The sequence below is a fragment of the Arachis hypogaea genome, chromosome 8, assembly GCF_003086295.3.
Source record: "Arachis hypogaea cultivar Tifrunner chromosome 8, arahy.Tifrunner.gnm2.J5K5, whole genome shotgun sequence".
Classification (NCBI taxonomy): Eukaryota; Viridiplantae; Streptophyta; class Magnoliopsida; order Fabales; family Fabaceae; genus Arachis; species Arachis hypogaea.
The window spans coordinates 3,512,765-3,530,512 of NC_092043.1; the positions used below are offsets into that span (position 1 = coordinate 3,512,765).

The 17,748-nt window shown below is 33.0% G+C and overlaps 1 protein-coding gene across 1 annotated transcript; it reads left to right on the plus strand.

The window, feature by feature from the left end:
- Positions 1-4,748: 4,748 nt before the first annotated feature.
- LOC112705697 (protein EARLY STARVATION 1, chloroplastic) lies at positions 4,749-11,744 on the plus strand. The gene is made up of 11 exons (XM_025756605.3): positions 4,749-5,674; positions 6,502-6,587; positions 6,721-6,914; positions 8,103-8,142; positions 8,296-8,377; positions 8,462-8,539; positions 8,641-8,766; positions 9,508-9,629; positions 10,069-10,108; positions 10,347-10,421; positions 11,314-11,744. Exons 1-11 carry the CDS (start codon positions 5,307-5,309, stop codon positions 11,480-11,482), a joined length of 1,380 nt encoding a protein of 459 aa, XP_025612390.1. The 5' UTR covers positions 4,749-5,306; the 3' UTR covers positions 11,483-11,744.
- Positions 11,745-17,748: the final 6,004 nt, after the last annotated feature.

Consider the following 17,748-nt stretch of genomic DNA (forward strand, 5'->3'; position numbering starts at 1 on the left):
ACATAAGTGAATATTAAAAAAATCTAAACAAAAATATTCATATTATTAACAAGAAAAATAAATAAAAAATTGATAAAAATTAAAACTTAACAAAGAGTACTAATAATAATATAAAAAATATTTGTTTGTAAAGTAAAGTCATGAAAAAAATTCAAGAACTCTAATAATTATTTTTGGTATTTTTTATTGTAAATGAAATTGAATGGCAAAATTAGTAAAATGTCAATTAATTTTTTAATTTATCAAGTGAAGGCAAAAACTACCATTCGTTGTTTTCGGCGGTCAAAAAAATTGAACGTGCTTCTAACGTGTTTATCAAGCACACCCCTACTTCTGACTCGACCTGTGATGTGGCCATGCTATACCGCCAATGATTTTAAATTGTCATGCATTAAGCGATCTTAATACAACGAATGACCGTAATTAAAATTATTTAAATAATTTTAGTATTAAAATTCATCAAAATCAGTAGTAAAATAGCGATTCATTAATACAGTCAAGTATTTTTTAAATAATTTCAGCGGCAAGAATCAATAAATAACTCAATAATTTAATATTTTTCATCAATCTCATAGATTAATTTAACTTATTCCAACCACCTAAATCTATTAAAATAAAAAATTAAACTAACTAAATTTTACTAATTAATTAACTTGAAGTAACAACATTTGAAAAAGAGTTGAAACAAAAAATCTTGAATGCAGACCAACAAAAAACGGAAAAGAGAGGTGGAGGTACAGTGGCGATAGAAGCAGAAGTAGCAGGGAGATGAAAATGTTAGAGAGAGAATGGGAGGGTGAGTGATTAGAGAGAGAGAGGAAGGTGAGAAGTTAGAGAGAGAAAATAAATTCTAAATGAAGGAGGAGAGGGTTCACGGTTCAAATTTAGGGCACGATCATGAGATTTATCGGCAGATCACCAAAATGCAACATTCCATTAAAAATTTGATGGTAACTCTGACACTAAATTTGGTGCCTATTTATCTTATTTTTCCGCCAAAGGTTACCGACAACTTTACTGTCGGAAGAGGCTATTTGCCGGTAATTATTTGGCATGGCGAATCCCACAACAAAATCATCGCTAAACTCTAAATCATGACAAATTCAAATCACAACAATAATTTCGCTACAATTGGAGCTTCTGATTTAGGGACCAACCTACTTAAATGTGGAACACAAGCTCTGAACGCTGACGATCTTATGTGATGGGCAACAAAATTGGCTGAGGAAGACGACGAGGTCCACAGTGGCATAACCACCTGATGATTATATATATATATATATATATAGAGAGAGAGATATTTAAGCTGATCCATCACTTGCATCCAGAGAGAGAGAGAGAGAGAGAGAGAGAGAGAGAGAGAGAGAGAGAGAGAGAGAGAGAGAGAGAGAGAGAGAGATTTAAACTGATCCACCACTTGCATCCGCTTTCCATAAATTTTCTTGTCTCTGTTGGTTCTACTCATATCTGTGAAGCTTTTTGTCGGTATGTGCTTATCATCGTCTTCTTCGAACTCTATAAAACGGGTAGATTGGACTATGGGAGAGAACGAAGGTGAGAGCGAGGATGAGAGAGAGAGAGAGAAAAACACATTGAGAGGTTTGTTACTTGTGAGAGGAGGAAGCAAGTTAAGGATTAAGGAGGGTGAGAGTTTTCACACTCACCAGCACCAGAGCTCAACAAAAATTCAAAAGGGTTTGGAGTTTTTGAGTTTGAGGAGAACAATAAAGGTGTTTTTATAATTTAGAAAATATTGAGGTGTTCTAGATTAGGTTTTTTATCCTTAACTTTAGAATATTCATTTTTTAAATAGAATATTTCGTTAATTCGGACCTTTTTTTTTACGGTAGAGACTTAATTAAAAAAATAAATGGTATAAGGATCTAATTGAAAAGAAAAAATATATACGAACTCAATCGAAAATTCGATAAAACTATAGGGACCGACAGAGTAATTAAACTATAAAATAAATAAAGTTAATAACTAAAAGAAGAATAAAAAAAATAAAAAAGTTTGAAAATTATATAATTATCAATTTTTGTAGTTTTAATTACTCTTTTATTTAATTAAAAAATAAAAATAAAAATTTTTGGTCCGTGGATTTACCAGATTTTTTTATTTGGCCGATTTTAAATCCTAACCTGACTCGCTCTTTTTGCTGAGTTTTAGAGATCTTCATGGATCGGGCCGGGTTTAAGTTGGCCCCGAATCCAGCCTTAAAAGACCAATGGGTCTATTTTAACCGGATTTGAAAGTGGTATGAAATAAACCAGGTTAAACTAGATTGATTCGATATAAAATTAGTATATACAAATTTCTATATTAAGGTAATAAAATTTTACCTTTAAAAATTTAATTTAATAAATACTATATCATATTTATATCAAAATAAAATATTTTAAAATAAAACTAATATCGTATAATATAAAAAAATATTAATGAAGTATAAAAGTATATTATAACATTACAAATTTTACTCTAAAATATATATATATTTTTGTTGTAAAAAAAACTTCGAGCCACGCCGAGTGATCCGAAGCACAACCCAAACCTGACCCAAAAATAACATTGAGTAGAAATGACAAATCCGAACCTGACAAAATATGTCCTGAGTTCAGGCTTGATTTTGGTCAGACTGGGTCTTGAACACCCGTAGCAGATTCTATAGGGTCGGTTCGGTGAGTTCGACCCATTTTGCCACCCCTAGTTGTTCCATAAACAATTTTATTTGACAAAAAAGACATAGAAGAAAGAATCAAGGGATGTAAGACTAGCCTAATAAAAAACTCCTAATAGATAAAATTATAAATACCTTATAGATCTAGTCAACTATGGAGAGTATTTAGAAGAGACTTGAGAGTTTGAGGGTTTGAGGATGGTAGAGTTAATAGCAAAAAATCTTCCAACAAAAGAGAAGATTTAACAGGAAAAGCATTACAAAAAGCAAATATGAAATTAAATAATTGTAGATATAGTGTCATGTATTGTTTTCAGAAACCTATCCCAAAGACAATGAAACCAAAAACTCTACAACATTCACAACTAACTAACAATTGTCTTCTTCAACCTATTTCTCCCAACACCTCCAACCTCCGACCATGGTCACCTCTATTTGCATCATCCAATTAAATCTAAGATTGATAAACTTAGTATATTAATTTTCAATCAAAACATCATTAGAAACTAATTTCTAAACTCTCCAACACATAATAAAATTTACAATAAGCCGATTTCATGAGCATAATTATATTTTTACCGATCCCCTTTAATAGCATGAAAACTCTATTTTCACTAACCAAAGTCTTTATTACTGTCGGTTAGAAACAACAAAGCACTCAAAAGTGAAATGTAATTGTGCTTCTTCAACTTCTATCACATTCATTCGTAGACGTTTGTAGCCTCCCTTTGAGCTATCCATGGCCTTCAAGCAAGTCTGGATGACTTCAGCATCAACCATGTCATGAGAGAAACTAATTACTGTGCCGATACTTTGGCCAAACACACCCATGGTCCCTTGGCGGGAATTCCTCAATTCGTTTCTCATCTCTCGTTTCTAGTTCCGTCACTTTTTTTTTTGTCAGTGGATTGGACAACTTTTATTCTTAGGTATCCCAATGAATTGAGGAACCCCAATTCTAGGTACACAACACACCCACACACTCGTCACACTTTTACCACATTTTTTCCTCTATTGCAATCTCTAGAATTTGAATCCTAGACCTTTGAGGTGGGAAAGTAAAAATATGCCATGTGAACTAAGGCTCATTAGTTAGTTCCGTCACTTGAAGCTGATAAAAGAGGAAGGTATTTACTAGAGTAATTAGAATGTAGTTTTTATTCTTTTATCTTGGGCCCTTGATCCATGAACAATAAAAAAAATAGATGATTTTATAATTTTTTTTATTATACAATAGTGAGACATGTGATCTCAATCTCATTATCTCGAGTTAAGTCTTACTTTGGTATTTAAAATTGGCGAGTTGCACTGATTTAGCCTCATTTTTCAATTATTACAATTTGGTCCCCGCATATTCAGAAAAATGCATCAATATAGTCTCTCGTGTATTTTCCGTTACCGGAACTCAACGCCGTTAGTGACATGACTCAAGTCTTGCCACGCTTGACATATTAAAACAACGTCGTACGCATTTTGACACTAAAGAAAGCATTAATCTACGTTCGTTTGAGGATTTAAACAATTTTGTCATAACCAAATTCCTTATCATAACCCTCAAACGATATCATCCAGCGTGGCAAAATTTGAGTTAAGTTACTAACAGTGTTGAATTTCAGTGACGAAAAATATACGAAGGACTATATTAGTACACTTTTTAAATTTAGAGACCAAATTGTAACAATTAAAAAGTCAAGAACTAAATCAGTACAACTCGTCAATCCTATAGACCAAAGTAGAGTTTAACTTCATTATCTCATTATATAATTTTATGTATTTTTAATATGTATCTTATATTTTAATATATATTATATTTGAATAATTATTTTATTTTTTAATGTTGATTATATATATATATATAATTGTAAATATTTATAGTACTATTAACATAAAAATATATTTTTATAAAATAATAATTAAAATTAATAAATAATTTAATCATATTATTTAATATAACACATACTTATACCTTAATTAATTGAAGATATATTTGTATTTATTATCCAAATACAATCCAATCATGACCAAATATTTTATATTTACATCAAGCAAGTATGGCCACGCATTAAAAGCTGTGAATGACAAATTGACAAGAAAAGAAATAGAGTAAGGATTAATTATAAGTTTGTTTAAAAACAAAAGGAAAAAAAATAGTGTGAGCTGGTACTCTCATCCAACAAAGATACCGGTGGCGGTTGAACAGGTGACACGTGGCGTAAAGAAAGTGGAATAAGTGACACCAATAGTGGTGGGATCCAAATGCTCACGTGTATGCTCATATATAAGAGTAAATCTCGGGATTCGCAGCCATAGTCGAAGAAGCCCAGCCCAGCCCGGATCTGATCTCATCATCACATCGCTCTCTCTTCTTCCTCCCCTTCTCTACCACTACTTCTACTTCCTCTTCTCTTCAATTTCTCGCATTCAATCTCACTCTCAATTCAAATGCTTCAATTCACACATTCCTCTTCTTCTTCTTCCTCTCCCTCACGCTCCTTTCATTTCTCATTCGACAATTATCCCTCACATTCCATTTCTGTCCTCACTATCATTTTGTGATAGACGCAAAGCAGCAACTAAACAGTTAGTTACGAACTGCAACTACATTTGCATTTGCGTTTTGACCTAATTTATGCGTCAATGTGATTTGGCGTTAATGGCGGCAAGTTCTAGAGGCTTCTCCACCACGCACTTCGATTTCAAGCTACGAGTTAGGCGACTCAGTGTTGCTCTCCAGCCTAACACTAACGTCCTCGGTTTCGGCTCCAGGAAGCGCAGGAAGGTCTGCTCCGGTGCCGACCGAGTTCGACTCGGTAGTTTCCAACTGCGATGCTGCTGTTCCGACTCGGTTACTCCGATTCGCAGAACGAGTGGTCCTGGCGGCAACGGCGGCGACAAGAATGACGAATGGCGCTTCGATGCAAAGAAAAAGCCTCACTCTCACACTCTGAGAGTCAGAATTCAGGCTTCTCCTGCCGCAATGCCTTTCGCTTCTCCGCCGTACGTCTATATATAGAATGGTTGTTTTCTTAGTTGTTTGAAATTTATTCGTATAGGTCTCTGGAGTTTGCATGTATTGGCTTGATATCGATGCTGTGACTTTTGTGGTTTTAAAATGATATTGGATCTGTAGTATGTTCTATACGGATTATGAAACAAAACGTTCCTGCATCAGTGCTAACCTACTACGCCTTTTTGTTTCGGCTCAATTTTTTGTGTAGTAGTGTATATGTCATGAATTACGAATATCATTGCAAATGATTTTTTAGGAATATCCATAGCTTATTTTCTGATTTCAAACGTACTTGGAAGATGCTTGTGATTGTGATGTCCATGTTCTGGTTTGTAATATAATAGATGAAAGTGGCTTTATATATGCATCTGTCACTATGTAATGTAGGAAGATGCATCGACCATTAAGCAGAATGATCAATGAGGGTAAAATAATTTTAATATTTTCGATTGTATCCTCGACTTCTGAAGGCTGATGTAATTATGTTTATATCCACAAAGATTTCTTAATTTATCCTAACTATTATACTGGTTTTAAAATGAAAATAATTAGGCGTTGATTTTGTCATCATACTGAAATGTTCTGATCTACCTCTAGGAGCAAGGAAGGATGAAAAACACTTTTCATTGTTTCTTTTCTGTTTAGGCTTTCTGGTCGTCCACAATGTTTTCTCAAGAAAAATTAAGATGCTTTGGTTTGGGAAGCAATTATAACTCTGAATGTTAAATTGGGTGTTGTTTATAGATTCACACAATCTGTGGTGGTTGAAACTTTTTTTTTAATCAATGATCATGGTGCTTCATGATGGCCACAGATCCTTTCTGAAGCAGGAAAAATTCTTTCCTCGTTGCACCCCAAGAAATTCTGGTCCACAATCACGTGATACGCCACCAAAAAGAGGTACTTCATAATCGCCATATTTACCACTTTATATATGCTCTGAACATTAACAGAGGCCATTTTAGATATGTACATTGCTCAATAATGGAGTGCTGAATATTATATCTGTTTATCTTTACTGGTTCTTCCACAGACACTGGTATAGCAAATGAGAAAGACTGGGGTATTAGCTTGTTAAATGAAAATATTAATGAGACCGGCACTAATGAAGATGGCAGTACCTGGTACAGAGAAAGTGGTGAAGAACTGGGTGAAAATGGATATAGATGTAGATGGACAAAAATGGGTGGTCAATCCCATGATACTTCCTCAGAATGGAAAGAAACGGTACTTGTTTTGGTTTAGTGTGAGAGTAAACCTATCGAAGAAGATTATGTTAACAAAATTTCTTGAATGCAAGCTTTCATATCGGTTATTTTTCTATGCTTAGTTATCAAATATATTCTTATTCAGTACCAGCAAATTATCTTGGTTTTTTTTTAAAGAGAACATTAGACTATATATATATATATATATATGGATCTGATTGTATTTCCAAGCTGCAGACCGGAAATATTTCCATACTTTCTTTTTGTTGTGGGATGATTTATAGTAAAACTAAAAACAAAAATGATAGCAACATTATGGAATGACTTGCTGGTGCTTTTAAAGACAGAGCTTGTAATATCACACCTTTTCAACTGAATACTTCCGTAGCTTAGATAAATATATTATTTGGCAAATATGGTTGCATGTAATGGGAAGAGGATCTTGATGGTTAACACTTTCTATTACTAGGAAATGTTGAGCACTAATCTGCAATCAGATATTTCTAGGAATTTGGTTTTTACTCTTGGAGCAGCTCTAGTTTGAAAGTTAATGTTATTACTGATTTTCATGAATTTAATGCTGATTGACCTTATAAGAATCTTCATTTTTTGACAAGGGTAATTTCTAGTTATCCCTGAAGTGTCATCACAGTGACCCATCCTTGCACATACAAGTGAAATCATAACGTTGGAATTATCTTAAAATATTTGAATTTATTGCCTAGACATTTTTAAAACCTGAATTTCTACATTTTAAATGCTTTACATATGTGGTTTCTTTCATTTGCTTTTGGTCGTTTCTCTTTACTTTAAACTCTAGAATATGGATGGGACTAAATGTTATTCTGGAGTTTATTTGTAAATAAATATTGTCTTTTGGAAATCTTTGAGGGCTTCTTCCATTTTTTTTTTATGTCACTTAAGACTTATCTTTTGTTAAATCAAGCAGCTGGATAGTTCCATTGGCATCTGATATGTGTTTATATGTTTTGAGTATACTCCATTGACATTTCTTATAGCTGAATCAAGCATATAATCTCAAAACAAATTTTGAAGTATATTTAAGTTGGTATCCTTTTAAGAATTGCATCAACTGTCTTCCAAGCCGGACTCATTCTTTATATGTTTTCTTGAAAATATTCATAACCCTATCAGTATCACACCCCAGGTGGATTCATTTAATTGGCTTTATTGATCTAATTGACAGTGGTGGGAGAAGAGTGACTGGACCGGATATAAAGAGCTAGGTATATTAGTTCCTTTGTGTTCAATTCACTAGCCTGAACTTACTAGGACACTCGTGAGAGTTCCTAGTTGCAGGACTGTTGCATTCTTATTTTTCGACTCTTACAAAATCTAATTTCGTGGGTGCAGATGATTAGTTTTTTATGTTTTTGCAGGTGTGGAGAAATCTGGTAGAAATTCTGAAGGGGATTCTTGGTGGGAAACTTGGCAAGAAAATCTTCAGCAAGATGAATGGAGGTCATTACTTTATTTTTCTGCTTGTTGTGGATGAATGAACCCTAAACATTCTTAAACCATATTCTGGCATGTTTAAATTTGCAGTAACATAGCAAGAATAGAAAGGAGTGCACAAAAACAAGCTAAATCAGGAACTGAAAATGCAGGATGGTATGAGAAGTGGTGAGTTAATGTGTCTTGTGCATTTATATAAAAAAGTTGGCATTTATATTCATCGTATTACTCAAATGAATTTATGATATGACTGTTTTGAATTTGTGTAGGTGGGAAAAATATGATGCTAAAGGCTGGACTGAGAAAGGGGCACATAAGTATGGTAGACTGAATGAGCAATCATGGTGGGAAAAGTGGGGAGAGCATTATGATGGGAGAGGATCTGTTCTCAAATGGTTTGTATTCTAACTTTCCTATCTAAAGAGTTTGCTTTATTCTCATCTGCATTTGCATGTTGCGAATGTGTAACACATCATTAATATAGCCTTAGTTTTTCTTTTTGCAATGATTCTCTTTTAGTGTGTGCGTGTTTGTGCGTCTGTATCCATGAGTTAACATTTGTTTACATTTGTAAAAATTGATACACTTATATCATCTAAATAACTTATTGCAGGTAATATAGAAACTGTTGAATTGTATGTAGCTAGTACGCTAATCACATTAACAAAATTTTGAACAGAAAATTTCATTTCTTACGAGATTATATCATAAAGTTGTGTTAGATGATATATGTGTTTCTATCTGGACAAATATTGATGGATGTGAATTCACATGAGATGTTGTGGGCATGACCTACATGATGTACATTCAGACTTTCCAACAGTGGAGTTTGTGAAATTTTGCTCCTATAAAATATCATTCGGTAGTTGAAGGTTGATTTTGATATAATGTAATATCAGCCGATACTGTGTTTACAAGTGTTATATGATATTTTTTGCTGGACCTCTTCAAATTTTAGCTTGCTTTGCTTGTTATTTTTTCTTGCTTTATTTTATTTTATGGCCTCCTATGGCTATACCTTTGTCAATTTTCCTGTAGATTTCTTTGGAAAAGGGGATATGAGTATAAAAATTTCTGGCTATACTAGTTCTGAATTTTGTCTTCTATTTCTTTGCTCCTTGTTGAAACTTCCTCAGGACAGATAAGTGGGCTGAAACTGAGCTTGGAACAAAATGGGGAGACAAATGGGAGGAAAGGTTTTTTAAAGGCATAGGTTCCCGTCATGGGGAGACATGGCATGTATCTCCAAGTGGTGAACGTATGTACTGTAATTTAAGCTTCCACATAAAGTCTACTCCAACATTTATTTCATACTTAGTAGTTCCCATTAAGTAACCAAATGCCATCTGTTTTCATTCCATACTCCATATTGCGATACTCCAATGGAGGTAGTCTTGGAGTTTCATTCCACTTGAAGCTTGGCTCATTGTCTGCATTGGCAATTTTTAAAGTTTTATTTGTGCATCTTTTGACACTGAATAGTTGGACATCCCCGAAAACAAGACATTACTGATTTTATTCTGTGGACATCACTTGTTTTATTCTGCTCTCCAGTTTTTTCTCAATTTTCTCGTAAAGTTAATGATAAAAGGTTTAGCTGCTGCAAAGGGCACTTGTCACGTTATTTCACTCTTCAACATAACAATATTGCTTTAATGTGTTTTCTTAAGTGAATGCATTTTTTTTCCCTTTACCAGGTTGGTCAAGAACTTGGGGAGAAGAGCACTTTGGAAACGGGTATGGAGCCATACACCTGATTGTTCGGATATATTTGCTCATGACGATAGCTTATTGTGAATTGGAAGTATTGAATAAATCTATTTCCAATGATATGAAGCTTTTATGCACCAGTCCCAATATTTAATGCACTTCCTCAAAATGCATTTCTGAAATATCAAGGAGTGTTTAGTCTCTCTTATATTTTCGTTTTCTAATTATCATGCTCGTTACTAATCGTGACTTTTGTCTGCAACAGGAAGGTACATAAGTACGGAAATAGCACTACGGGCGAAAGCTGGGATATAGTTGTGGACGAGGAGACTTATTATGAGTAAGAATGTTATTCTCAGCTACCAATATTTATTGAAATTGGTGCTTAAAAGATTACTCGTTTTTTCAACTTGATTACTTGTTTTTAATCAAATTCGTCTTTTAAAGATTTTAAATTAGTTATATTAGTTCTTTTGCCACTTTTTTGTTGATGGTGTCAAAATTTGTTAATGTGACACGTTAAGTGACACCACAACACACTTCTAGGAGTCTCAATTGACTATTTCATATAATAAATTTATGAAATTAGATCAAATCAAAACTTAATTGAGAGGAGAACTTGAGGTATTGGAATTCCTTAATTTGAGGTTAATTTGATCTAATTTCTTAAATTAATCATGTTAATAGTCAATTAGAAATACTAAATGTGTGTTGTGATGTTACTTAACGTACCACATCAACAAACTTTGACACCGTTAGCAATGAAAGTGACAGAAGGACTAACATGACTAATTTAAAATCTTCAAAGAACGAATTTGATTAAAAAAGTCTTTCGGGACCTTTTTGGAGAATGAGTGATCTTTTAAAGACTAATTTGACCATTTACTCAACATTTAACATGTATAAATAAATTTACAGATCAATTTTAATACTCTTACTGTCACGTGTCAACCATTCATATCTTTACATGACTTTCGAAATAATTACAAGAGTCAAACAATTTTAATAGTGACTATATACGATTAGTTCACTGCCAAAAATGTTTAGTTAACAAATTTTGATTGCCTGTATTATAAATGAAGTTTGGCCCGCTTTAAGCTTACTTAAATTACTTTGCCAATTGAAAACCTTTTTTGAAGTGGAATGGGTGTACATTCCAAAATATATTTGATTTGATTATGAATATGGCATGTATTCCATTTGGATTTGAGAATGTTTGTGACTGTATGAAGGGCTGAACCTCACTATGGATGGGCGGATGTGGTGGGTGATTCAAGCCAATTACTCTCGATTGAACCTCGGGCGAGGCCACCGGGTGTCTTTCCCAGTTTGGACTTTGGTACACCGCCATCACCCGAAGCTGAGCAGGACTCACCTGATGATTTGCCTCCCTCGCAATGACAGAACCACATTCTCTAATTTGGTCAGTTTTTTCAGAGCAACCCATCGTAATGCGGGAAGCTCCATTTGTACAAGATGTGGATCAATCATTTTATTCATTCTTTCCCATATTTTAATTGTTTTGCATTTTTCTCTCTTCTCTCCCTTTTTTCTTTTTTAAAAACATCTTTTGTCTTTCCCCTCGTTAAACTCAGCATTGATGATATTCATGTTTAGTTATTTACTGCTCATGAAATTATTTGATACTTTGGACATCGGCCAACAATTTCTTTTTCTTCTCTTAATTTTTACTTGCCCACTATTTTAATACTTGATTAATTCGTTAAATGAAAAATTGGTTCCTTAACAAAATAAAAAATTCTACAATGCGAAATTTAGTTTCATGAATAATTTAGATGAACAAAACTTGTGAAAATACATTTTAGATTCCAAATCCCACGAGGATATTCTTTTTGCGTTTAAAACTTAAATTTATTCATATCTATTTTAGGGTTTGAAATCCTAAAATGTTTTGTAATAGGGGTTTGAAACTATTGCAAAATAGCGTAGCTGGGTTGCTTCTTTATTGTTTAAAACTCTGAATTTAAATATTTTTAGGTTTTGAAATTCTAAATATTTTTATTTTAGTTTGAAACTCCACAAATATATTTTTTTAGGGTTCTAATCCCAAACTATTAATTTTTTAGAGTTTGAAATGCTAAATAATTTTATAGTAGACGTTTAAAATCCTCGCAACACTTAGGTAGCATTTGTTTTATATGTTTAGTAGTTAGAGATTGAAATTAAAATTTTAATCAATGTTGAGACAATTTGAATCTCTCAAGCACTTCTAAAAAATAAAGATACATGAGACCGATATTTTTTAAGATAAAAATTAAAATTTTAATATTTTTTTTAAAATTCTTTTATTTAATTTTTATTTTAAATTTATTCTTCAATTTTTATATTTATTTTAAACTAAACATAACACTAATATAATTCAATTTAGTATATTTTATATTAAATATAATACAGAAACTTAATTTAGTTTCTCTCTGTTGAACTTCAATCTTTCTTTTAAATGTAGGCTAAATTTATATTTTCTAGAGTTTAGAATTCTAAATAATATTCAACCAGAAGTTTAAAATCCATATAAAATGAAAATACTTTTCTAGGGTTATACTAAATAATTATTGTGATAAAAATAAATGCGTGGATGCCCATTTATGACTTGGGCGGTTAATTGAAGGAATCATCTTTTTAAAGATGAATTTATATTAACTGAGAGTTGAAAATAAAGTCTCTTTATGTGTATAAATAGGAGGTTAAGTCTCTGTTAATAAGACATTAATAACAATAATCTTCTCTCTATATTGTCTATATACAAAATTTTTCTCCTCTCTTTTTCATACGTTGCTAATATATAATAGTAATAGATATATAAGTTACCTCTATTATTATAGTGAGATAGTTATATTGGTGAATATCAAAACTAGAGTCTTCTATTTACATTTTATTTTATATTATATCTTCCTTAATTATTTATTCTACAACACGTTTTCAGTACGAGGCTCTGATCAAATTTTAGGAAGACTTCAGGTAACAAATTTTTATTATGTCGAAACTCTCTCATCTTGAATTTAGTGCTCTTGATATATCTGGAAATAACTATTTATCATGGATACTAGATGCTAAAATTCATCTTTATAATTGAGGATCTTGAAGATACCATTAAGGCTGAAAATGTATCCCAGAAGGATAAAGTCAAGGCCATGATTTTCCTTCATCGTCATCTTGACGATGGATTGAAAAATGAATATCTCACATTAAAAGATCCTGCAGATATGTGGAAAGACCTTGAAGAAAGGTATAATCATTAAAAGACGGTGATACTTCCTCAAGCCCGATATGTTAGAGAAAACTTTCTCGACCTTCCATGCCTCGAATGTGCTCCTGCAGTAGTATCGAGAAAAAAGATTTAAAAAATATTCTGAGTTAATTTCTTACCTTCTCGTTGTTGAACGCAACAATGAATTACTTTTAAGGAATCATGAAGCGCGCCCAGCTGGCACCGCCCAATTTTCTGAAATAAATGCAGCAAATCATAACCTCAGAAGAGGTAAATGGCAATGTTTTGGTAACAAGCACAATTATGGAATGAAAAAGAATTATGTTCACAAGAGAGGATCTCACCAGAAGTGTTGGGATAAGGAAAGAAACAATGGGCAAAATAAATCAATTGAGGATCTTGAAGATACCATTAAGGTAGAAAATGTATCCGGAAGGATAAAGCTAAGGCCATGATTTTTCTTCATCATCATCTTGACGAAGGATTAAAAAATGAATATCTCACATAAAAGATCCTGCAGATATGTGGAAAGACTTTGAAGAAAGGTATAATCATTAAAAGACGGTGATACTTCCTCAAGCCCGATATGTTAGAAAAAACTTTCTCGACCTTCTATGCCTCGAATGTGCTCCTGCAGTAGTATCGAGAAAAAAGATTTAAAAAGTATTCTGAGTTAATTTCTTACCTTCTCGTTACTGAACGCAACAATGAATTACTTTTAAGAAATCATGAAGCGTGCCTAGCTGGCGCCACCCAATTTCTTGAAGTAAATGCGACAAATCATCACCCCAGAAGAGGTAAATGACAAGTTTTTGGTAACAAAAAAAATTATGGAAGGAAGAAAAATTATGTTCACAAGAGAGGATCTCACCAGAAGTGCTGGGATAAGGAAAGAAACAATGGGCAAAATAAATCAATTGAGGATAAATATTTCCATTGTGGTGGAAAGGGCTATTGGTCGTGTACCTGTCGTACACCAAAGCACCTAGTCGATCTTTATTAAGCATTTTTGAAAAAAGACAACAAAGGAAAGGAAACAAATTTTGTTTTAAATGATATTGAAAATTCCACCACTCATTATGATGTATCTGATTTCTTTGAGGATTTTGAAGAAAATATTGGTCATTTGATCGATGATGGAATAGTTTAATATATGTATTTGTTAAGTATTCATGTGAATAAATAATGTAAGAAAACTTTTTGTTAAGTTTTATGCATTTGAATTTCAAGTGTAATATATATGAATAATGTTTGATAAAATATTTATGAATTTCAAAATTATTGAATGTGCCAAGATAATAATAATAAAATTTTTATACTATACTTCTTATAAAAATATTTTCAATCAAGAAAATGATTTTACTGCGTAGATATTTCTACTCATTTTTTTATTATTTGTCTTTAAAGAGAATAGCAAGGACATATAGTGAAGATATTTGCCTTGCGGATAGTGTGAGTTCGCACACCATTCTCAAAAGTAATATATATTTTATCCATCTTGTGCCAACAGAAGAATATGTTAATACTATTATTGGCTCAGGTAATGTGATAGAAGGCTCCGGAAGAGCTACAATTTTGTTTTCTGGAGAAGCAAAATTCATAATAAATAATGCACTATTATCTACCAAGTCTCTAAGAAACTTGTTGAGTTTCAAAGATATTCGCCGAAATAGATATCATTTTGAGACAATGAATGAGGAAAATCATGAGTACTTATATATCACAACTCATGATTCAAATAAAAGGGTTATATTAGAAAAGTTACTCTCACTCTCATCTGGGTTATATTATACCAAGATTAGTGCAATTGAATCACATGCCATTGTAAACCAGAAGTTTACTAGCCCAAATGAATTTATAATTTGGCATGACCGATTGGGCCATCCGGGAACAACCATGATGCGGAGAATTATTGAAAACTCCCATGAACATTCACTAAAGAACCAGAAGATTTTTAAATCTAGTTAATTTTGTTGTGCTGCATGTTCTCAAGGAAAGTTAATTTTAAGGCCATCACTAGTAAAGATTGGATTTGATTCCCCTAAATTCTTAGGAAGGATTCAAAGCGATATATGTGGACCTATTCATCCACCATGTGGATCTTTTAGATATTTTATAGTCCTAATAGATGCATCTTCGAGATGGTCATATGTATGCTTATTGTCTTCTCGCAACCTGGCGTTTACGAGATTACTGGCTCAAATTATTTGATTAAGAGCACAATTTCCAGAAAATCCAATCAAAGCAATTTGTCTTGATAATGCTGGTGAATTTACTTTCCAAACTTTTGATGCTTATTGTATGGCTAATGGAATAAGTGTTGAACACCTAGTAGCTTATATTCACACACAAAATGGGTTAGCAGAATCATTTATTAAACGCCTCCAATTAATTGCTAGACCCTTACTTATGATAACAAATCTCTCAACTTCGCCTTAGGGGCATGCTATTTTACATGCCGCAGCACTTATTCGTTTGAGGCCAACGAGTTACCATCAGTTCTCTTCTATGCAATTAGCTTTTGGCCAACAGCCAAATATTTTCCATTTAAGGATATTTGGGTGTGCGATATATGTTCCCATTGCACCACCTTCTCGTACCAAAATGGGATCCCAAAGAAAATTGGGGATATATATTGGATATGATTCTCTCTCTATAGTGAGGTATATTGAGATACAAACTGGAGATGTATTTAAAGCCCGATTTGCGGATTGTCATTTTGATGAATCAAAATTTTCAACATTAGGGGGACAAAATAAGCTTCTTGAAAAGGAACTTAATTGGAATGCATCATCCTTGATGCATTTAGATCCTCGATAAGGGCAATGTGAACTAGAAGTTCAAAAGATTATACATTTGTAAAGAATAGCAAATAAATTGCCTGATGCATTTTTTGATACGAAAAGGATTACTAAATCCTATATACCGGCTGAAAATGCTCCGATTCGAGATGATGTCCCAGTTGGACAAATTGCCACCGAAGCAAATTCACGCCAGAAGCGTGGCAGGTCTGTCGGTTCCAAAGACAAAAATTTTCGAAAAAGAAAATAGGTAAATACTATTCCTGTTGAAAAAAGATATAGTAAAGACACCTGCAGTTGTCCAAAATTCTGATATAATGCCAGAAGACGTTCAGGTACCTGAAAATTGTGAAAATGACGAGATCTCGATAAATTATGTCTTTACAAGAGAGAAATGGAACCGAAATAAGACAATTGTCAATGAAATATTTGCATATAATGTGTCATTAAATATCATACATGAAAGTAAGGATCTTGAGCTAAGAATAGTCGAAGAATGTCGACAAAGACATGATTGGCCAAAATGGGAAGAAGCCATGAAGGCTGAGTTAGACTCACTTGCAAAACGTAAAGTCTTTGGACCTGTAGTCCGTACACCAGAAGATGTAAAACCTGTTGGATACCGATGGGTATTTGTGAGAAAACAAAATGAGAAAAATGAAGTTGTGCGCTATAAAGCCCGACTTGTGGCACAAGGTTTTTCACAAAGGTCCGGTCTAGATTATAAAGAAACGTATTCCCCTGTAGTGGATGCGATAACATTGCGTTATTTGGTCAGTTTATCTGCATATCATAAACTGCATATGCATTTAATGGATGTGGTAACACCCTATTTATACGGCTCATTAGATCGTGATATCTATATGAAAGTCCCTGAAGGACTAAAGATATCTAAACCATCCAATGAATATTCATATGGGTTATACTCAGTCAAATTGCAAAGATCTTTATATGGTCTAAAGCAATCTGGACAAATGTGGTATAATCATCTTACTGAGTATCTGACCAAAAACGGATTCAAGAATGATGATATCTACCCATGCGTTTTCATAAAGAAGTTTGCATCTGGATTCATTATAATTGTTGTGCACGTTGATGATTTAAATATCATTGGAACTCCTGAAGAGATTCCAATAATTAAAAGCTCTAAAAGAAGACTTTGAGATGAAAGATCTTGGAAAGACTAAATTTTGTCTCGACCTGTAGATCGAGCATACAAAAAATGGGATATTTATTCATCAAACAACACACATAGAAAAGATCTTGAAAAAATTATATATGGATAAGTCACATTCATTAGTACCCCAAATGATTGTAAGATCTTTGAATATGGAAAATGATAAATTCCGTCCTAAAGAAGAGAATGAAGATATCCTTGGTCCTAAAGTACCATAACTTAGTGCCATTGGAGTGCTAATGTATCTTTCTAATAATACATGACCCGATATATCATTTGCTGTGAATTTACTAACAAGGTATAGTTCCTCTCCAATCAGAAGATATTAGAATGAAATCAAATAAATTTTTCAATATTTTCATGGAATGGTTGATATGTGATTGTTTTATACGCATATGGATCCAAGTCACAACTAGTTGGTTATGCAGATGCAGGATACTTGTCTGATCCACACAAAGGG

Excerpts from the sequence above, each read along its gene's own strand:
- LOC112705697 (XM_025756605.3), top strand. The coding sequence starts at position 5,307 with ATGCGTCAATGTGATTTGGCGTTAATGGCGGCAAGTTCTAGAGGCTTC. Across the intron at positions 8,378-8,461 it reads CTTCAGCAAGATGAATGGAG|TAACATAGCAAGAATAGAAA; the intron begins GTCATTACTTTA and ends TTAAATTTGCAG. Across the intron at positions 9,630-10,068 it reads TGTATCTCCAAGTGGTGAAC|GTTGGTCAAGAACTTGGGGA; the intron begins GTATGTACTGTA and ends TCCCTTTACCAG.